The sequence below is a fragment of the Syngnathus acus genome, chromosome 19 (assembly GCF_901709675.1).
Source record: "Syngnathus acus chromosome 19, fSynAcu1.2, whole genome shotgun sequence".
Lineage (NCBI taxonomy): Eukaryota > Metazoa > Chordata > Actinopteri > Syngnathiformes > Syngnathidae > Syngnathus > Syngnathus acus.
The window spans coordinates 1,860,508-1,880,700 of NC_051103.1; the positions used below are offsets into that span (position 1 = coordinate 1,860,508).

General features: G+C 45.5%; 4 protein-coding genes across 11 annotated transcripts; 3 read left to right on the top strand and 1 right to left on the bottom strand.

Moving 5' to 3' along the window:
* Positions 1–204: 204 nt before the first annotated feature.
* On the bottom strand, positions 205–1,836 carry mrpl10 (mitochondrial ribosomal protein L10). Its single transcript, XM_037278348.1, has 5 exons — positions 1,705–1,836; positions 1,133–1,305; positions 887–1,051; positions 593–737; positions 205–474 (listed from the first exon to the last, which is right to left on the bottom strand). Exons 1-5 carry the CDS (start codon positions 1,742–1,744, stop codon positions 263–265), a joined length of 735 nt encoding a protein of 244 aa, XP_037134243.1. The 5' UTR covers positions 1,745–1,836; the 3' UTR covers positions 205–262.
* Positions 1,021–3,862, top strand: pnpo (pyridoxamine 5'-phosphate oxidase). 4 transcript variants are annotated; one of them, XM_037278341.1, is made up of 8 exons: positions 1,049–1,158; positions 2,224–2,289; positions 2,458–2,582; positions 2,705–2,804; positions 2,876–2,929; positions 2,993–3,121; positions 3,193–3,263; positions 3,354–3,862. In XM_037278341.1, exons 1-8 carry the CDS (start codon positions 1,108–1,110, stop codon positions 3,514–3,516), a joined length of 759 nt encoding a protein of 252 aa, XP_037134236.1. In that variant the 5' UTR covers positions 1,049–1,107; the 3' UTR covers positions 3,517–3,862. The 4 variants fall into 4 exon arrangements, with proteins under 4 accessions (XP_037134237.1, XP_037134236.1, XP_037134238.1 ...); XM_037278343.1 differs by lacking the exon at positions 1,049–1,158 and adding an exon at positions 1,847–1,967; XM_037278344.1 differs by lacking the exon at positions 1,049–1,158 and adding an exon at positions 1,850–2,189 and having other exon boundaries at positions 2,234–2,289.
* Positions 3,863–5,051: 1,189 nt separating this feature from the next.
* Positions 5,052–8,417, top strand: LOC119138278 (glucagon receptor-like). Its single transcript, XM_037278255.1, has 13 exons — positions 5,052–5,261; positions 5,612–5,714; positions 5,799–5,909; positions 5,986–6,107; positions 6,355–6,461; positions 6,539–6,695; positions 6,762–6,921; positions 6,986–7,046; positions 7,109–7,178; positions 7,256–7,347; positions 7,432–7,570; positions 7,640–7,681; positions 7,790–8,417. Exons 1-13 carry the CDS (start codon positions 5,136–5,138, stop codon positions 7,859–7,861), a joined length of 1,362 nt encoding a protein of 453 aa, XP_037134150.1. The 5' UTR covers positions 5,052–5,135; the 3' UTR covers positions 7,862–8,417.
* A 115-nt stretch (positions 8,418–8,532) lies between these two features.
* On the top strand, positions 8,533–20,082 carry wdr90 (WD repeat domain 90). Of its 5 annotated transcripts, none has more exons than XM_037278037.1 (43): positions 8,533–8,878; positions 9,043–9,137; positions 9,280–9,456; positions 9,525–9,660; positions 9,732–9,905; positions 9,988–10,114; positions 10,244–10,308; positions 10,384–10,427; positions 10,493–10,636; positions 10,712–10,738; positions 10,814–10,882; positions 10,948–11,058; positions 11,147–11,292; positions 11,380–11,437; positions 11,573–11,691; positions 11,761–11,922; positions 11,987–12,102; positions 12,559–12,675; positions 12,888–13,123; positions 13,210–13,346; positions 13,428–13,558; positions 13,628–13,758; positions 13,851–14,012; positions 14,101–14,229; positions 14,334–14,467; positions 14,547–14,575; positions 14,656–14,757; positions 15,103–15,249; positions 15,323–15,402; positions 15,484–15,586; positions 15,686–15,807; positions 16,377–16,530; positions 16,634–16,824; positions 16,893–17,061; positions 17,140–17,260; positions 17,398–17,566; positions 17,874–17,996; positions 18,089–18,257; positions 18,344–18,474; positions 18,978–19,121; positions 19,303–19,419; positions 19,498–19,582; positions 19,653–20,082. In XM_037278037.1, exons 1-43 carry the CDS (start codon positions 8,866–8,868, stop codon positions 19,808–19,810), a joined length of 5,274 nt encoding a protein of 1,757 aa, XP_037133932.1. In that variant the 5' UTR covers positions 8,533–8,865; the 3' UTR covers positions 19,811–20,082. The 5 variants fall into 5 exon arrangements, with proteins under 5 accessions (XP_037133932.1, XP_037133934.1, XP_037133933.1 ...); XM_037278039.1 differs by having other exon boundaries at positions 17,140–17,254; XM_037278038.1 differs by having other exon boundaries at positions 14,659–14,757.
* Positions 20,083–20,193: the final 111 nt, after the last annotated feature.

The window sequence follows — 20,193 nt, forward strand, 5'->3', positions numbered from 1 at the left end:
TTGGGTGTAAATTCTCATGTTTTCAATCAAACTGGATATTAATTTATGATATGATATTATTATTTTGGTCATCACTCAACTTAAAAAAAGCAACAGAGGCTTCAAACTGTTTAATGCCACTTGCAGTTGAAGTATAAATATGGAAGTCTCAAATGTGATCATAACATGTCTACTTAGTACAAATAAAAAATGAAAAAATTCAACTCACAGTCACAAAAAAACTTTAATGTAAATAATGATAATTGAGACCTTCAACGTCATCTCACGTGGTTTCCTGGGCTTCAGCCTGCTGCGCTACATACTGCTGCAACAGCGCCGTCAGGTGTGTGGGGTGCTGCCGCAGCAGGGTGCTGGTTTGCGAAACCATCACGCTCAAGGCGCTCACCAGCTCGCCCTGGACCACGCTGACTGACGGCAGCTTGGCGTAGCTCGCCACGCCCTGCGCACTCAGCAGCGTGTTCTCCACACACGCTCCTGTAAGAGACAATTTAAAATTTCAAAAGACCGCCTGAATGCTTCAAACATTTTAAATAATCAAATGCTGGTACTATAAAACGGTCCAGAGACTTTGACTCAAAAAAATGAAAGGTACCTAGTAGAATCATTTGCGGGCTGACCCGCAGCGTGGACAGCATTTCTTTCACTTTAGGCTCTTTGCTGACAAACAGCACGGTGGGTCCGATGAACAGGGGAGCCAAGTTGCTGTAAATGCTCTCGCTGAGGAAGGAACGCATCACCTGCACACGAGCACGGAAGGACATTACGTGACAGTTTTTGAGCAAAGGCAGACACTGTGGATTAAAGCAACATAATCTAATAACAATTCTCAACAACAACGTAGAGCCTAGAGCTGAGTTTTTACATCCTGGTTGTTGTATTTGTTTACCTGGTTGGGGAAGAACTTGACCTTAATGCCATGCTTGTGGAACCTGTTCTTGAGCATCATCATGTCATCAGAGGTGGAGCCATTATTCTGTGCCACAGCCACCATCTTGCAGTCACGGAAGACCTCCTCCAGGTCTTGCTTCAGCAACTTTATCAAGTGACTCTCCTGGACACAAATAACTTTTAGTGATACGTCCTCTTGAGCTGCGTAATGGTGACATCATGTTTACTCAAAAAAGATTGTTACCTGCTCCTGGACCACGACTGTTTCAGGTGGGTACGCGCCGGGGGGAGCCGGCGGCTTTGGGGGAATGTACTCTGTCACAGCCATCAGCTTCTGTTTAAGGAAGTGCATCGGTTTTCTGTGGCGGGTGACAGCCTTGGAGCCATGCCGAATGGTCTGAGTTAGGGGGAGCCATCCTGGAAGATAAATAAACATTTACATGACCGCCGGATAGTGTCTTCTTCATCTGTGGTGACAGCAATGACGTATTAAAGGGGCGACGGAGTAGTATCTTCATCGATAAGTACAGTACATATGTGTATAAAGACAACTACTGATTAAAAAGGTCAGCAATGAGTGAATTATTCCGAAAACTACCGTAGTGCTACCGCCTGTAGTAACAGCAGTAATACTACAACATGCTATGAGCTAAACGGTCATCAGTTAGCTGCAATTTAGCAGTAATTTAGCGATCGCCGGGGTGAAAAAACTGTCAATATAGATTTTTTATATCATAAAAGCTCGCATTATCGCTACTCCGTTACGATGAAAGCTGCAGTGAATGCGCGATATAAATAAAGATTATATTGTATTACCTGTTTTAGGTAGTAATTTTGCACACAAGGTCGCCGCCATATTTGACAGGAAGTGTATTGCGGAAGTGACGTAATGCCACGCTCATAATAGCGGTGATATTTTTTATAAGTGTAGTAGTATTAGCAGACCATGACTAATACACGGAAATACCACAACTAAAGACTTCCACATTTCTTTTTATGAATCCTAATGCTTTTCTACATGTCCGCGGTCATCCTTTTTGAAAGTCATCAAGACGATAATCCATGAACCATTGGTTTGGGTATGACATTGCGTATACAGTATTATTTTTCTGTCAACCAACTGCTGAAGCTAAACGAAGTTATACATTAACGTCAGTAACAAAACTTACGCAATATTTTTGCGTAACGCTAACTCGTTACGTCACATGTGCGACAGGCATGAGGCACATACTGTCATTGGGACCGATTGTATTATTTATTCGAGCAAATCGCACATTCCTTTCGCCTCCGACTGCGTGCAAACCAAGGGTCTTTGCACATTTTTTTTGCCGACAGTCGACGCGTGACAGCTCCAGCATGGATCTCAGTGACATGAGGAAGAAATACAAAGGAGACGAGGAGGTGAGCATTGCAATAACACTGAAGTCGCTCTTATGGATATCTTATTGAGATCCCAAAAGTTGCGTATGTCTCCATTAATGCACATGCACGCTCTGCTACACTAATGAGGCGTTGAGGGTCTGTAGGAACAAATGAATGTCACTGACAGTAGAATTGTGTTCATTTCAGTGTTTTGAGGAGAACCAGCTATCTTCTCTGGACCCAATCAAGCAGTTTGGAAGCTGGTTCGGTGAAGCCACCCAGTGTCCTGAGATTGGAGAGGCCAACGCCATGTGCATCGCCACGGCAACCAAGTGAGCAACCTCTTGCATGCATGTTCACAACTATGGTGAAACCTTTTACTTCAAAGTAAGTTGCGACTTTAAAAATAAATACTCAAGTATAGATACCTGAAATCTTTTTTCGCCTGTGTCAGAGACGGACGCCCGTCGGCCCGCATGGTTCTGCTTAAAGGTTACAGCGACAATGGATTCCGATTCTTCACCAACTACGAGAGCCGCAAGGGAAGGGAGCTGGTTAGTAGCTGCGACCTTTGACCTTTTGCATCCTCCAATCTCACCGTAATCATGCTGCCGTTCATCCACAGGAGGGCAACCCTTACGCCTGTCTCGTCTTCTACTGGGAGCCTTTGAACAGACAGGTGAGACAAAATCTCCTCTCTCTCTCTTTGTGTTGATCGATTTCCGACTTTTGTCCCCGGCAGATCCGCATTGAGGGCGAGGTGGAGCGAATCCCCTACCAGAGCTCTTGTGATTATTTCCACTCACGGCCAAAAAGCAGCCAGATCGGGGCGGTGGTGAGCAGGCAGAGCACGCCGGTTCCCAACAGAGACGTAAGAAGAACCAAAAGCAACACGCTCCTCAAACATTCATTTTTCACTGTAAGTTCATCATGTCGTTTTAGTTCCTGAGGGAGAAAAATGCAGAGCTAGAGGAAAAGTATAAGGACACACAAGTGCCAATGCCAGACTACTGGTGAGTAGCATTTCATTGCCCGGATTATATTTGACATTCACAGAAGCTGCTGTTCTGTTGTTTACCATGCATTTTCCATCCGTCCACTAGGGGGGGCTATATGGTGAAACCCCAGCTGATAGAGTTCTGGCAGGGTCAAACCAACAGGCTCCACGACCGCATCGTCTTCACAAAAGTGGCTGCAGACGCTGAGCTAGGCGAGCATCAGCGGCGTGGAGAAGGTTGCTGGGCTTATCAGCGACTCTCGCCGTGATCGCCCGACATCGGCGGCATCGAACCGCAGAAGCTTCATCCTGACTTTACTTGAGTGCTTTTTATTCTCCATAATGAGCAACATTTAAACACAGTAGTCGAGTAGGCCCAAGTGTTCATCAGAAAGGTACTACTTGTAATGCAAATAGAAAATAGTGAAAATTAATCAATAATTGACGCCTTTAGCAGCCCAGGCTAAACTTAGCTCCTTCCCAAAATACAAGCATGTCTCTCAGTTGGGAGGTGCCACTCCAACATACTTCCTTGACACCAATGACAACTGTCCTACTTAAACAAGGTGATGGTGCTATCATGTGGCATCCAAATAAAAAGCACAAGCAACTCCACTAGGTGAATTTGTCAATTGCAAAGTATTCAGCTGTCCTCTGGGCTTTGTCAAAGTGCCGCTGATTGTGTCCACTGTGAGTAATTAGACATGTTTCACGTTCATGAATAAATGAATGGTTTGCTAAGAGTGGCGTCAGTGAGCAATTTGTTGCCAGCAGGTGACAGCAGTGCCATCTTGGAGTAGGACTTGCCAACCAGTTGGACATCGTCAGGTGGGCAGCAGGAAATAATCCAATTACATTTAATCAGTCTAAAAATGACTCGTTTGGATTTCCATGTGTGTCTCATCAGTACATGTTGGGTCGCATGAGGTTTTGGTTTAATGGCGTGCTATAAATAGTGTGTCTGGAATACAGCATTAAAGGATGACGTGATTTAAATTTGCAGGAAATTTTAAAAAGTTGACATTTCAAAGCAGGAACTGCATTGAGCACGCGCACAGGTGGTTTGGTTTGCCCCCCTCTCTTCACGCGGTGGCGTGTGCAATATCGCAGGCGCATTAGAAAAGAAGGTAGAGAGAGCATCAGCTCCGCGTGCAGGTTCGGCGTGACGAGCACGACACGGAAAGTTTCCACGCTCCGTTCCTCTGCAGCTACTGTAAGTCTGATCTTTGTTTTCTTCTTTTGTGTAACTTGTACAATTGCAGTGCGTGATTTACCTTTATTGTGAATTATTTGTGAATTGTGAGAAGAGATGTGCTCACGCAATTCCTACTCCTCGGGCAAAGATTGAAGGACAATGCCCGTCTTATTCCAAAATCTAATTCGCAGGAAGACAGCCTAAAAGCACTTTCACATTCAAGACGCTTCTTAAAGTATTTTCTTGACAGTATATTATTACCTGCTTGAAAATTGTTTTGAAAGGACACATCTTCATTTATCTGTCTCGAGACTTTCGCTAACTGATAAATAGGATTCCATTTATGTTCAATTTCCGGCTCAAGATGCAGCTGGTACCATTGAGAACGGCAATTATGCCGTCACGTCTTTTCTTGGAGCATTTTGAAAGCCAAACGTATCTCTCTCTCCTTTCTCTTTCTCTCTCTCGCTCTCTCTTGCTCTCTCTCGCGCTCTCTCTTTCTCTCTCTCGCACTCTCTCTTTCGCTCTCTCGCTCTCTCTCTCGAGCTATCTTATCCAAACGTTTTACTGAAACGATTTATTTTGGATTTTATTCAGCCCGACATGATGATTGAGCGCATTTGAGCCCAGTCAATAAATAATGTCTCAAAGTTATTGGCATTGTCTTTTTATAATCGACTGAATGTGGTGTGCATGCTTTACAGCAAATGCTTCATATTTGTGTTTTCACCTTCAGTGTGCAAGAACAAATTAATCACAATGGCTGCAGCGGGAGACATCATGGCCGTGATTTGTCTGACGCTTGTCAAGCTGCCCATGATTAGTTTGGTTTTGGACCTTTTTATGAGGAAAGTCTTATAAGCATGAAAGACAGACCATTGCAGAATGTTTGTAAGCAATGGCAGAACGTCAGTGTCTACCAATAACCTTGAAACTTCAAATCAACTTTTCCCATTGAAATGAATTAAAATGCTGTTAAGCCCAAAATCCAAAAGATTGACCAAAGGAAAAAAGAAAAAAGTGTGACCCGGGCCTACGCGTGACCTCACAATCAAAAGGTCAACGTCACGCCCAGACCTTTGTAATCATGGCATGAATGGATGAATCAAAAATGAAACGCTGCAATCAAGATACAATGAGTCTTTTCTCTCGGGGGCATATAATTACAGATTGACATGGGCGGCGGAAAAGTGTTAGAAGAAACCTACCACAAGTGGTTACAGTATAAGGACGACTGTATCAAGATGATTGAAAATGAGCCTCTACCTGAAGGTATGGAGATGTTTGGCGTATCTTGCAATGAGGCATGTAAATGTCAAATGGAAATTTACCTTGTCTTTGTCTTGCCTTTTGGAGATGGCTTGTTTTGCAACAGAACCTTTGATAGATACGCCTGCTGGCCAGATGCTCCTGCTGGATCTCTTGTGAACATCTCCTGTCCTTTCTACCTGCCCTGGTATGATCAAGGTATACAGTTGTAGAGAATTGCAATTTGAATTGTTAGTAAGCAAAATCATTTTGTCATTTTGTCTTTTCGTTTCAGTGTCTCACGGCGTGGTGCTGCGCCACTGCGGCACCGACGGTTTTTGGGAGCGTGATGAGAAGGGCCACGTGTGGAGAGATAAGTCCCAGTGTGAAGAGGAAAAAGAGGTGGCATCCCAGGAGGTACAAAAGTTGGGAAAATTGTCTTCTGTCAACCAGTGAATGGCATTCCTGAACAGATTTGTAGCTCTTTATAATTGACACCATTCCAAACTAATATGCCGCCATCTAGTGGTTGACTGTGGAATTACACCACAAGGTGGCAACATTTGGACCAAAACAGAGTTATTCACTTTACAAAAAAAGACTTTTATATTGGATGTGACACAACCTGTTCTGCTGACTAAGATTTGTTGGAATGTTTTTCCAGATGTGGCTCAAAAAAATGATGTTGAGCTTCAGGACGTTGTACACGGTGGGCTACTCCCTTTCTCTCCTCACTCTCGTTACTGCTCTTGTTATTCTACTGAGCTTCAGGTAAACCACCAAACAATTTTCAGTCCTGCTATTGTTCTCCAGAAAGCCATTTGAGCATTTATTTGATTTTCAAAAAGGAAACTGCGTTGCACGCGGAACTACATCCACGTCAACCTCTTCCTGTCCTTCATCTTGCGAGCCGTGTCCGTCATCGTGAAGGACACCATGCTGGAACGACACTGGGGACGTGAGATCGTGAAACCCGGCGACGTGAGCGAGATGCTCAGTCATCAGGTGGGCGTGGCTTCTCGCCATCGGTCAAATATGAACTGACATTTCGCTTTTTTTCCGTTTCCTCAGGCTGCTATCGGTTGTAGGATAGCTCAGGCGCTGATGCAATACTGCGTGCTGGCCAACCACTACTGGTTCTTTGGAGAAGCCATTTATTTGTACTCGGTGCTGATTGCCTCGGTCCTCATCGACAGTAACAAATATTTGCCTTACATCTGTCTCGGCTGGGGTAAGCATCGTCGATGGTGATTACTATAGAGGAGCAGGTAAAACAACAGATTTTTATGATGTAGGAACTCCGCTTCTCTTTGTGGTTCCCTGGGTAGTGATGAAGATTCTGAAAGAAAACAAAGAGTAAGTGAGCGAGCGTACATGGCCGTTTAAAGCGGAATTGACTCATGGTTGTTTGTTCCTAGATGTTGGGCTGTCAACGAGAACATGAACTACTGGTGGATCATTCGTTCGCCCATTCTTTTTGCTTCGCTCGTAAGTACGAGACTCGGGACGCTCGCCCCTCGCCACGCCCAACTCAAAACCGTGTTTTTTTTATGCACTAACTACAGATCAATTTCCTGATATTTGTGAAGATTCTGAAGGTTATTCTATCCAAGCTACGAGCCAACAACCAGAGTGACTATTACAGTTACAAACGCCGGCAAGTCGTGAAGAAGATGTAGCTCGTAATTATAATGCTGAATTTAACTTTGAAACCGCGCTGCTGTTTATTTCACCCAACTAGGCTCGCCAAGGCGACGCTGACCTTGATTCCCTTGTTTGGCATTCATGAGGTCATCTTCATCTTTGTCACGGATGAACAAACGGCAGGAGTTCTGCGCTACTTTAAAGTCTTCTTCTCACTTTTTCTCAATTCGTTTCAGGTAGATCACCACGGCTGCTTAATGTACTTCACAATGTCACAGTCAAATTGAATTCTTTCATTTTTGCAGGGCTTTCTCGTGGCGGTTCTTTACTGCTATGCAAACAAAGAGGTTGGTTTGGTTTTTTTTCAACCCATGTGGAGAACTAGGCCAGAATTCTCACATTTCTATAATCAAACTCAGACGCTAAATCACTCCCATCACTTTTGTTGTGTACAGGTGAGGGAAGAGTTGAAGAGGAAAGTGCGCATCTGGACGACAGAAACACGGCTCGTGTGCTGTGGACAGTGACTAGCCGGCGTCAAAACCCGCGTGAACACTTTTTCTATCGCCACAGTGCCAGAAAGTAACAGATCCTCCGATAGCCCAACGAGTTGGCCATCGCCCACCGCCGACAGTTCCCTTTTCCAACGTCACATTCAGAGGGCTGACCAGTGTCACGAGGCCTCACTGCTACAATGTCCCGCAGCTATAACGGGCGATGCCGCCCCGCGGCGTCCAGATGGCCATGACGCCGTGCTGGTAATATCAACAGGCATGCAGGTGTCGTTCCAAATTCATCTTCAGGACCCTGTGGAGCTACTTCCACATGTTGCTGATTTAGAGTCAGACTAAACACTGTAATTATGGTTCATTTGAAAATATTGTATGATTTGTTTTTGGAAGGGGTAAAATCGTCGTTGTTATTTAACATGTCTTGTCACTGGTTATAAAGTCTTGTGATAATGTATTTAGCAAGCTCTTAATTGTTGTCTCAGTGAAACTAAAAATTGATTATAATTTAATGTGTGCTCGTGGAAAGGGTTTATACAATTTTGTGTGAGTTACAGATTATGTTTCTCTATTGTTTTTTTCCTTATGTGTTCATTCAACGAGTTGTTTTAGTTGGAATCCAACGGGAGTAACTGTTTTCTGTGAACTACATTACCCATAAGCGTTCGAGCCACTTTGACGTTTGTACGTCATGACGTCAGCTCGTTCGCTGGCAACGGCGGAAAACGGAGCGGGAAGGACAAGATGCTTCGATAGTTGTCAATTCTTTTTTTTTTAATTCGTTTGCTACTCTTAAAAACATGGACTACTTCTTGATAAGTACTTTGAAGTTTATATAGTTTAAAGGGACAAAAAAAACACGTGTTCACAGAGTTTCTTGTGTGTTTAGCACTACTGTATGTTCATGTTTGCTAATGTGCGTAAATGTACATGAAAGCTATTGGGCGAGTTGTCCTTACTTTGGGTAAGATTCCGATTCCGTACAATTCAGTCGACGGGTGCTTTGGAATTGATCCCTGTCAATGGCCGCCAAAGGTACGAAATTTGTGGTTAAAATGAACTTAGCTTAATGATATCTGATTCTTTATCATTTTACTTACACAATAGAACAAAATGACTGCCTTGGATATTACACAATGGAATAATTTTGATTTCTGAAGTACTGCCTTGATGTCTAATTCGCCAATTTGTGCTTCTAGATGATTGGCAGCATCCTTTCGTCAACATATTCAAACATTTCCGACTTTTGGAGTGGCAAAAGGCATCCAAAGAAGGAGATGTAACACTATACAAGGTAACTTTTGTGTCTGATAATATGATTAATGATATGAATGACAAAGTGAGCGCAGGTGTATACTATATCATCCCTGAACAGTTAAGTTGTCCCATTTTCTTACTACTATCTGTCTATTTTCCCCATTTGTTTACCACTTTAGGACAAGACCCTCAAAAGTACAGCGATTCGAATCAGGGGTGCCGTACCTGACAACAGTTGCATACGGATTCCTAAAAACACGCACCAGTCTCTGGGTCTAACGGGACGATATTTCTACGTCCTCTTCAAGCCCAATCCTGGAAAACCATTTTTGATCGTCCTGGATGTCACAGCAGAGGTACTCTAACAGCTGTTTAACTCAGAAGCTGGTACCTCAATTGATACCCTGTCTCGCTCTTTATGTGGCGTGACACAAAGGATGGCCGCGTGATTCGCATCTCCATCTCCAACATGTTCAAAGAGTTCAAGTTTACCTCCACGTCGCTTCTCTTTCCGTTCCAGTGCGGATCTGAATTTGATTGGATCACCAAAACGGCCAAACGTAACATACGACTTTGTGCATTATTCCCAATCGCACGTCTGTGCTTTGAGACTTGTTGTTGGCTTGGTTAGGTTACAGACCTCCAGAAGCCCCCAGGGTCCTCTGGACCTGCCTGACGATGGATCTGCAGCATACACTCGCCACCTACCTCAACCATCTCTCTTACTGTAGCCTTAAAAGCGTCAAGCTCTGCGCCTACATGTCTGTTAAAAACGCTTTTACCAGCGACCTGCTGCTGAATCCCGGTGAGACTGCCAGCATCGTCATCACATAAATGAAACAATGAATGATATTAGGACGACCCTCTCAGATCTCCTCGTCCAACAGAGGTTTCCTACCGTGATGCAAAGCTGATGGGCCTGCCCACTTCCGACGGCGCTGGACCTATGCCCAGAGAAATGATGTTTCCTGTGCCCAAGGGTTCCACCTGGCAAAATTGCTACAATCATATCAGGTGTGAATTTATCCAGAAACCTGTTTTTCCTCAAATTGTGGATCAAAAATTATTTTTAGAACCTAACAAATTTACCTCATGTCATGGTGGAAGACGGCGATGAACAAAAATGCATCATTGTCGCTTCAGGTTCCCATTAGAAGGAGATTTGAACTGTGGTATCATACGAAAAGGTCCTTCCAAGATGGCGACCCGTGAGTAGGGAAAAATGTTACCGATGTCTAAATGTTTCTTTTGGAGCGTCACATGATGATGTGATATATTTTTAGCAAGCCTCATGGAAGATGAACGCCAATCCCAAAACCCAGAATTAGTAAGACTGATCATCAATAGCCCGCTACTTGCGGAAATCGTTTTCAAATGTTGCTTTCCCGTCAGGTGATCATACCGCAACTACCTGAAGTCGTCACCGCTGACAGGAACGAGCCACGGCCCGAGCAGGAATCGACGCCGTCCAGTCGACGCTCTACTCCGCCGCCGATTGTGACTGAGGAGGACGAATTCAGCCAACTCGAAGAGGAGGTGAAAAGTAAAAAAAAAAAAAAAAACAATTTCATTGCTGTAAATGGCCTGTACTTATCAGTTTTATCTTGTCAGGTTGCTGAAAGCCCAAAGGAAATTCAGGTACGACGAGATGCTCAACAGTAAATGTAGCAGAAGCGAAGCACTTTGCATTTAGCGCTTCTTTTCTTCTCACAGAAGCTGTTGCCTGATCCGATTCTCCGGCTCAAGAGTATCATCGGTTTTGGAGGAGTCACCGCCAAATGTGTAGGCTTGATATTTGGCATTGTTGTTATTGGGCCTATTAACATATTTTACGTTTTTTGTTTTAGGCTTTATGGACCATGTCGGGCGATTCGGTGGTCTATCCATGTCACGCCATTGTGGTCTCCATGAAGATCGACTCTAACGAGCAGAGATTCTTCATTGGCCACACCGATAAGGTAAAACGGCAAAACTTTGGTATCCAACTCGGCCGTGACTTTGACTTTGTAGTCAGCAAATTAAATTCTAACTTTGTCTGTGTGTCAGGTTTCTGCTCTGGCTTTTAATGGCAACACTACATTGCTGGCCTCCGCGCAAAGTGGACATTACTGCGTGGTTCGCATATGGAATTACCTCAAAGGAAATTGCATGGCTATGCTCAGGATGCAATCTCATTCAGTCACGTCACTAAGGTAATCAGAGGCTAAATGGGGATCTCGCATATATGCAACAGAGGCAAGCAGTCTGTTGACAGTAATTGCCTGCTTTTCTTTTCAAAGCTTCTCATACAGCGGCACCATTCTGTGCGGCGCCGGAAAAGACAGCCGCGGCAAAACGGCAAGTAGCTGTCAAGCGTAATAAACCAGCTTATACTTAGATACAAAAAGAATTTCAAAAGTATGGCGCTCTTTGCTGGTTATAATTTCCAAGTAAATTGCGTGATTGCTTTTTTTTTTTCATCATGTTTTGTAGTTGGTGGTCGTATGGAACACGGCTAACGTTGGCAACGGCGGCGAAGTGAGTATCTTTGCCAAGACCAAAATGGATGTGGACATTAAAGCCATGAAAATTGCCAACTTTGATGAGACAAGGTAGTCTCCCTCCCATCCTCTCACAACCCTCTTCAATTGTGGAAGTTGTAAATGCGATCTGGTTTTCAGGCTGGTGTCGTGCGGTCACGACAGCATTCGTCTGTGGCGGGTACGCAAAGGCACACTGCGCTCCTGCCCGGTCAACCTCTGTGAATACGGCCCGCTGGACTTCACCGACGTGGCCTTTGAGGAGGGAGACTCGCCCCAACAGCATCTTGACGATAGGCTGCTGTCAGTGAGCCATCTGCAAAGTGTGTCCGTTTCGTAAGGCTTCAAAGTTGTTTTTCCCCGGCAGGTTTGCCAGCTGCAGGAGCGGCCACATTTTTGAAATTGACTACGCCCGAGTTGTCATTAGAAATGTCAGATGGTTGTTCCCTGTGCAGCAGCAGGAGAAGTGGCCTCTCAACAAAGGTAGGTTTGGCCATTCCTGAGGTGCAATGCTTGCCCTAACAACCGGCCAACAGAGAGGAGATGATTTTTTTTTTTATAACAAAAGCACAACATGTCTAAAGTAGCAAAAAAAAATAACGTTAAATCCCTGCTAGGAAACTGACGGCAGGGGTAGAATAATTTTCACATTGAAAGGTACTCACTTGGTGGAAGGCAGTCATGAAGTCATTGGTGCTAAACATAGCTGTAGGTGGATTGCACATTGTGCTCATTTATATTGCGAAAAGTGGATATAATTAACACCTTGGAAGCCTGCGACCCTTGTGGTTTTTTGTAAGCGAAGAGAAAATATCATTTGCACCTTAAAATGAAATGTTCGTGAAAAAATATATTTGAAGAAAAATCAACGATCCCCAGTTTGAAGGATTTTTTTGTTTTTTGACTGCCAAAATTGAGTGCATGTGTATGCTTGATCAGCTCCTGGCATCGCCATCAACAGCCTGAGTGTGTGCTCAACCTTCTGTGCCACTGGCTCCGAAGATGGCTTCCTGCGGCTTTGGCCTCTGGATTTTTCCGCTGTCGTCTTGGAAGCTGGTAGGTAGCAAACGATGTGGCATAAGCTTTGACTTGAGGAAATCAGGCCATCTTAATGGCGTGAATGCCCAGCAGAGTGAAAACAGCTCGCGCAGCTGTCAACATCCAATGAGCCAGAAGTCAAAACGCTTTCATCAACGTGACCCAGATGCTAAACAGATTCTCATTTCAAGCGAGACGATCACTGACTTTCCAAACCATTTGCTTTCTAGAGCATGAGGGCCCCGTGAGCCTGGTATCTGTGTCATCAGACAACACGCGCGTCCTGACCGCCACCTTTACCGCTAACCTGGGGTTCCTTGATGTGAGCAGTCGGGGTTACAACACGCTGATGAGGTCGCACACGGGCGCCGTGCTCGGCTTCAGCGTGGACGCCATTCGCCGGCATCTCACCACCGCCTCGGCCGACGGCTCCGTGCGCATTTGGTCCATGGACTCCTTGCAGCAGGTCGAGCTTTGACGTTTGAAAGCGATCCGTCTTTGTTATCAATATGTTATGACAAATGACTCAAGGTCTTCCCGTGTTGTTCGCAGATGTTTGACTTTGTGTCAGAGGATAAACCATGTTCGGTGGCTTTTCACCCAAGCGAGCAGATCTTCTCCTGTGGCTTTAGCTCGGGCGTCGTCCGAGTCTTTGATATCTCCTGTGGCAAGCTCTTGGCCGAGCACGAGTAGGCGTGAACACGTATTTGAATTGAAGCATCCATTTCCAATAATGATGCTGATCGTGTTTGTACGTCGACACATGGCAGCCACCACAGAGGCGAAGTGGTGGGCCTCGCCTTCTCCCCCGACGGCGACTGCATGTACAGCGCTGACTCCGAGGGCTCCCTGGCGCTCTACAACTCCTGCGACAATGACAGCCACGCCATCCGAGTCGTCTGTGCGTATACAAGCTCGCCCACCAACGCTACCAAGATGATTTTCATACGTTGACTCGCTGACGGTTCAGGTGGTGTGGTGGCCCGAGGCAGCGGGCGCGCTCCGGATGCTCTCACGGTGAGCTGCGACAGCCGCTGTCTGGCTTTCGTTGGGCCCTCAGAGTACACCATCACCATCGCCGACGCGCTGTCACTAGAAGAGGTAGCATCCGTCTCGCAGACCAAAATGTTTTGATTGAACCCGAACCGTGCAATGTTAACGGACGTGTCGTTGCCTCTTGTTTCCTCCTTCAGTCGCTCCGTCTGGATGTGAGTATTTTGGATTCGGAGAGCACCTTTCTGGACTCGGCCATGAAGGTCTGCTTCTCCTCAGCCTCCCCCGAGCATTTGTTGGTAGCGACGTCTGCTAACAAAATCCTCTGGGTCAACACCAAGACGGGCAGTCTGCTCCGGCAGGTAGCTGATTTAATTAGTGACTTCAATTTTTTGTTCCATAAATGGTCTGATTTATTATAAAAAAAATCCGCGTGCATGTGTGTGACAGGTATCCAAGGTCCACAAGCACTGGTGTTCCTCTCTGGCTGTGAGCAACGACAGAAGATATTTGGTCACGGCGGGACATAATGCAATTAAAGTGTGGGATTATAACATGCATTTTAGTATGAACTCGCAGGTACAAAAATAAAACGCACCATTTTTTGTCCTGTACTGCCATATTGTTAAGTGGTGCTTTGACATTTCAGGTGAAGAGTACTCAAACGTGTTTTGTTCCCTCAGACGTTTATAGGTCATAGTCAGCCCATCAACCAGGTGAGCTTTACCCCTGGACAACAAGGCGTGGTCTCAGTGGGGGACGCCATTTTCCTTTGGGACTTCCTGGCACACACGGCGGACTTTCCGCATACCTTCCGGTACTAATCGCCATCATGTTCAATTCTTGTCTATAAAATGGAAATGCACATTTTTGTGATGCATTGTCTCTACCCGCAGATTATCGCCGGGCTTTCCGTCAGCCTCAGGTACACTAAACGTGTTCGATACAAACCTCAGGAGTCAAATGCCGCCCCGCATGATCTGATTGGTCGTTTCAATTGATAAGCAGCGGATGAGATGCCTCGAGAAAGGGCACCGCTACCCGCGTCTCCTCCGCCGCCACTGGATGCCAGCGTCACAGACTCCACCGAGGTTGAGCTGGACGACGGTAATGTGATGCAGTCGTGCAGTAGCACGAGCCGCAAAAATGAATTTACCCTCATTATCCCTGCAGACATATTTTCTAACTATTGAACTAAAAGTGTCAATGAATCGAACCGTTGAGAGCACCGTAAATGATAGCAGTGGTGCCCTGAGAGCATTGCCAAGCTTGAGGCCGCTTGTTGCTTAGCAACAGATGTATAATAGCCATTGTCTGGATTTGAATTGAATCAGCACACAAGGTTCGCACCTTGTAAGGATGAAGCGATTCAGAAAATGCATGAATGGATGGCTTATCTTAGCTCAAAACACAGGTGTACTGAATTTTGTGTCTTTGTTCTCCATCTTTGAGACTTGAGCGATGGACTGTCAACTCCACTAGTAGTCACAGCCACCGATTCAGAGCCGAGCTCTCATTTCGATCCCGCCACCACGCCCTTCTTGAAAATCACTGAACTCGCCAATAGCTTCAGACTGAGTTGCAAACTTCCAAGCCATGGTAGGTCTCCACCTTCACAATTACGTTAAGAATAAAATAATCAATGACGAGCATGATCTTTGCCATTTTGTAGATTTCACTGGGAAGAAGCCGGTGCATCCAGATTGTTATCGACACTTCATACCGCGATTTAAAAATTCCACTCGTGATGAGGTCAAACGTCACCCTTACATACAAAAATGTCTTGTGTAATATTTTTTTTTTGGACTATTTGAAATATTTTCTTGCATCCAGACGGCTGTGACTCCTCATCCAGGCAAAGCGGGCATGACACTGAAGTCAGTAATCGGTTACAATGGCAACGGGCGTGGCAACCTGGTTTGGAGCCCTGACCAAGGTTGTTCAAGATTAATGAGAAGAAATGCAAGTGTAGTGCAGCTCCTCTTCTCACAGGAACCTTTTTTCTGCTTTCCGGCAACTCTTTTTTTGGTCACAGGTTTATTTGCATACTCATGCGGGGGTGTGGTGGTGGTGGAGAATGTCAACTCGGGGCATCAGAGACATTTGCAGGGCCACGGGGAAGAGATCTCTTGTCTTGCCATCTCAAACGACGCTCAGGTAGGAAGACACTGCCAAGATCTCACCATACTTGGAGTATGTTGTTGGACAATGATAGCCGACAGAAAACCGGGGCTTCTATTCAAACGCTCGTCCGTGTGCCCAAAGCTACACGACAGATTAAATGGCTCCGCATGAAAGTATCACCATAGAAGAGCAAGTGAACCAGAGGGCCTTCTGACAATTTTCTCAGCAGGACTCTCGCTCGTATTTTCAGGCTTCTTTGGGTTTTCAAGCCTTGCAGCCTAATCACCGAGTGGTGCGCTAGGTGCCTCCCAGAACACACTATGTCTCCAATTATCTGGATAGAAAAAAAGGCCTCACGGGGCAGAAGGGCTTCTATTTTTAACTCAATTTCACCCTGAGAGAGTGGGATGGGGGCGGGTGAATTGCCGTACAGTAACTTATTTTGTCTGGATCTTTTATACTGCCATGAGCATAGCATACAGTATATTAACATTCAAAGATGTTCAGTTTGATTAAAAAAACAGAAATGCACACATTTTGTCAATGATAATTGTTCCAAGAGGCAAATGATTTCTTTTTTGTCCGTGTTATAATTTGTCCAGATTTTGGCCTCTGCCGCAAGCAAAAGTGCCAGCGAGAGCCTCATTCGCATTTGGGCCCTCCAGAGTGGTGCTTGTCTCAATACCGTTTCCTACCACAGAGGGGCAGTGCAGAGTCTCACTTTCTCCAAAGATGATCGCTTTTTCCTCTCCGTAGGTAAGTTGGGGGGGGAAAGGACCGAAAACATTGATCGAGGCTTCACTGTATAGTCCAAATGATATTTTACCACGAAATCCGCTTTTATTCGCTACCATGTCAGGAGACTTCTCAGATCCATCAATGGCCGTATGGTGCGGCGCCACCTTCCGGATGCTCTCCAGTGAGGGTGTGTTGGGGCCGATCCACGACGCAGCCTTCAGCCCCTCGGCGACCGGCCAGCTGGCCTGCGTAGGCAGCCAAGGGGTTTACTTTGGCCTCTTCACCGACAGCGGCCAAGATGGTGACCTCAAAGTACGCAACTGATGATCCACCGTTTATTTTCTTCTGTATTAAAACTTCATACGTGGCCATGCATTCAGCTCCAGAGAGCGAGGGCACCAGTAGAGGTGGGCGACGTGGAGCTGACGTCTCTGTCTTACCATTCGGACATCTTGCTATTCACCGCGACCAACAGAGGACACATCTGCGCTTGGGACATCAAGACACAAAGCTGCTTTATGACATGGGAGGCCGACGAGGGCGAAATTGGTAAGTATAGTTTGGCGCTGTGTCAGGAAATGGAAAAATAGGTACAACACTTTGTTGTTTTGTTTTGTCTTTCCAAAGGTGTGTTGCTGTGTCGAGCAAACAGCCTATTGACGGGCAGCAACACCCACTGGCTGCGACTGTGGGAGGTCGAAGCTGTGCCGCGGCGTATGAAGCTTCTGGCCAAGAAAAAAGAGTGCTTGTGATTCCTCAAATTGAATTAAATGACATTGATTATTCATTTAGAAAGTTTACATAATTTCTGAGAATTTTGTATTGTCCCCTGCCACCCCATTAATTGACCAAGGCTGCGCCGTGTACTTTTTTTGACCAAAACAGGACGTCGGTGGTGCTAAAGCAGGAGATCATGCTGGACGGTACGGCAGTCAGCGCCGCCTTTGACAACACGATGGACATGGGCATTGTTGGAACCACCATGGGAACATTGTGGTACGTCGACTGGTCGGACAACAGCAGCATTCGCCTCGTCAGCGGCCACAATGATAAGGTAACAACGTCGCAGTCGTTACTCAAACTTGACTTGAACCCGAAGGGACACACACATAAGCCTCCCCTTACTCGGGCTGAGTGCAGAGCTCAAAATGACGAGGAGCGCGCCAATCATATTTAAACGGCTGAGAAACACCACACGGCAAAAGGCTGTCATTAAATTTAATTCCGTCATTAACACCCGCTTCGAGTAGAGCACTCGACTGAAAATCAGCTGGCCGGTAGTTCCTCAATTATTAACACAATCGCTTTTCTTACTGAACGTGAAAACTCAATGTGTAATCGAAAGCTGTTCTGCGGTGCAGGTGAACGATTTGGCCTTTCAGGCGGATGAGAGCCACTTTGCCACTTGCAGCCAAGATGGTAGTCTGAGGGTTTGGACGAGCCCCACCAATGAACTAGTGGTGCAGTTCCAGGTGCTCAATCAGGTGAGGACTGGAAAGAAAATCTTGTTCTTCTTTAACACTGCAATTTAATATGCAGAATTGAATTTCAGTTCATTTGCTGCTTGCTATTTCAGTCGTGTACGTGTGTGTGCTGGAGTCCGTCTCCGGGCGTACAGCGTGTGCGCGTGGCGGCGGGCTACAGTGACGGCACCCTGCGTGTCTTTCGCCTCGCCTCCGCAGAAATGGAGCGCAAGTTGCATCCCCATCGCGTCGCAGTCACCGCCATCCAGTACTCCGCCAATGGTGAGTACCTCTCACGTTATTTTCCGTCCTGATAGTCTCTCGTTTGGTCCATGAAATATTTGGATGATTTAATTGTTTTAACCCAGGTGATGTGATCCTGTCTGGCGGCAAGAACGGTCTCATAGCTGTCAGCCGCGCCCTGGATGGATCAACCATCCGTGTTTTCAGGGATCACAAAGGAGCGGCCATCGCCACCATCCAGTGTGTTCGTGAACAGGTCAGATTCTAGCCAGATGGCTATGCACAATGTAGGAAACATCTCATGAGGCACCTTGATGGATTCAAATGCTGAAGTGCATGTGCTCATCACATAATCACACTCTGCAATCACATAAGAATAGTGAGAAACATCAAGAGGATGCTTTGAGTTTAATGGAGTCAAGTATGATGGAGACATTTTTTTTCTGCCGCATACAAGTTTCACCTCTTCAACTCTAATTAATAGTTGTTAAAAATGGGTTGTTCTTGTGAACCACCACTTCATTCTCCAGCAAGAGTGCTGTTATCAAGGGTTTTTTGTCAGCTTCTCTTTGGGAGGACAAAAAAAAACAACAGGCTGGCAATTCCTTTGCTCAGCTCTCACCCAAATTATGCAAGGCTAGGGATGGTTTATGACACATTTTGAACTTGTTTAAAAGAAGAAGACAAAACGTTTGCTGGAATTCTTCTCCTGGCATTTTGTAACATTTGTACCCCCTAGCAATTTGTTCCTCTTTCCAGTGTAAGGACTTTGGATTAGTGGGGAACGAGCTGTGGTTGGCTGCCAGCGTTGACAGGCGCGTCAGCGTCTGGGCGGCTGATTGGTTCAAGTGCAAATGCGCTTTACTCGACTGGCTCACGCTTCCGGCTCCTCCATATTGCCAGGTACGCTCACGGTACAACAAGGAAAAGAGCAGAAAATGCCACGCAGAATGTCAAGTGCTCCAAGTGAGTCATGCAAAATGAGTCATTCCAGTCTCCAGAATGGATGTGTCATTGTTTTATAATGATATACACGATGCAATATCACAGATGAATGAATTTCCATCCTCGTATCGTATTGCAGGATGACAGCCCACCACCAAGCCTGGCGGCCTTCTGCCCAACAGACCCCGGCCTGCTCATCTACACGGGTTACGGAATTGAGAAAGAGCTCATTTTCTACAGCCTCTACAAAAAAACGGTATCTGCTGTCTATTGTGTATTTTGTACCTGAGCCTGGCTGACTTTGTATATATATTTTAATATGTCTTTGAATAAGATCATCAAAAAGATCGCTTTGCCTCACTGGGCCACATGCTTCAGCCTCTCCTCCAAGAGTCAACTTATAGCGTTGGGGTCAAAAGGTAACGTGCTGCCCGGTAGTCGCACGCGCTTCTTGAGTGTTTGACACCTGACCTCTCCTCGTCCTCCCAGAGCGGGTGTTGAAGCTGATCGATTGGACCAGCGGCAAGTTCCAGGACTTCTTAGAACACAGCGATTCGCTGCAGACGTGTCGTTTCTCGCCTTCAGGGACACTCCTCTTTTCTGTGGCTCATAATGAGATTCTGCTGTGGGAGGTGAATGGCCTCTGAGAAGGCGCTGCTGTTGTTTTTTTTTCTTCCAAAGTTTAAACCTTGTAGGTTTATGTGCCTCGACGTCTTAATGCCTTCTCATCTTTTATCTTTGTAGGATGAATTTTGAGTAAAGATAGTTAAAAGATTTTGACACTTTGCGGCAAATGTATTATTTGAAAATACAGATTAGACATTTTCATTTTATTCTTGAATGTACGTATTACCCAATAGGCAATTCTTCTTTTTGTTGCTCCTCAGAATTTGAATATAAAAATGAGAAATATTTCATGTTTCAGAATGTCTTTTTCATGAAAGGTGAATCCAGAATGTTGTCTGTAAACAAAGCGCCGAGTGCATGAGATTTATCAATTACATTTTAGTTTTAAAGTTAAGGCCGGTTG

What these genes read in the sequence shown, in the direction of transcription:
- pnpo (XM_037278341.1), top strand. Translation starts at nt 1,108, where the DNA reads ATGTTTACTCAAAAAAGATTGTTACCTGCTCCTGGACCACGACTGTTT. An exon ending in GCCGCAAGGGAAGGGAGCTG is followed by an intron (nt 2,805 to 2,875) that starts GTTAGTAGCTGC and finishes GTTCATCCACAG; the next exon opens with GAGGGCAACCCTTACGCCTG. An exon ending in GTGCCAATGCCAGACTACTG is followed by an intron (nt 3,264 to 3,353) that starts GTGAGTAGCATT and finishes TCCGTCCACTAG; the next exon opens with GGGGGGCTATATGGTGAAAC.
- mrpl10 (XM_037278348.1), bottom strand. Translation starts at nt 1,744, where the DNA reads ATGGCGGCGACCTTGTGTGCAAAATTACTACCTAAAACAG. An exon ending in CAGTCGTGGTCCAGGAGCAG is followed by an intron (nt 1,052 to 1,132) that starts GTAACAATCTTT and finishes ATTTGTGTCCAG; the next exon opens with GAGAGTCACTTGATAAAGTT. An exon ending in TCAAGTTCTTCCCCAACCAG is followed by an intron (nt 738 to 886) that starts GTAAACAAATAC and finishes GCTCGTGTGCAG; the next exon opens with GTGATGCGTTCCTTCCTCAG.
- LOC119138278 (XM_037278255.1), top strand. Translation starts at nt 5,136, where the DNA reads ATGCTTTACAGCAAATGCTTCATATTTGTGTTTTCACCTTCAGTGTGC. An exon ending in ATTCTGAAAGAAAACAAAGA is followed by an intron (nt 7,047 to 7,108) that starts GTAAGTGAGCGA and finishes GTTTGTTCCTAG; the next exon opens with ATGTTGGGCTGTCAACGAGA. An exon ending in TTTTTCTCAATTCGTTTCAG is followed by an intron (nt 7,571 to 7,639) that starts GTAGATCACCAC and finishes TCATTTTTGCAG; the next exon opens with GGCTTTCTCGTGGCGGTTCT.
- wdr90 (XM_037278037.1), top strand. An exon ending in CCATGGACTCCTTGCAGCAG is followed by an intron (nt 13,124 to 13,209) that starts GTCGAGCTTTGA and finishes TGTTGTTCGCAG; the next exon opens with ATGTTTGACTTTGTGTCAGA. An exon ending in GGCCGACGAGGGCGAAATTG is followed by an intron (nt 17,062 to 17,139) that starts GTAAGTATAGTT and finishes GTCTTTCCAAAG; the next exon opens with GTGTGTTGCTGTGTCGAGCA.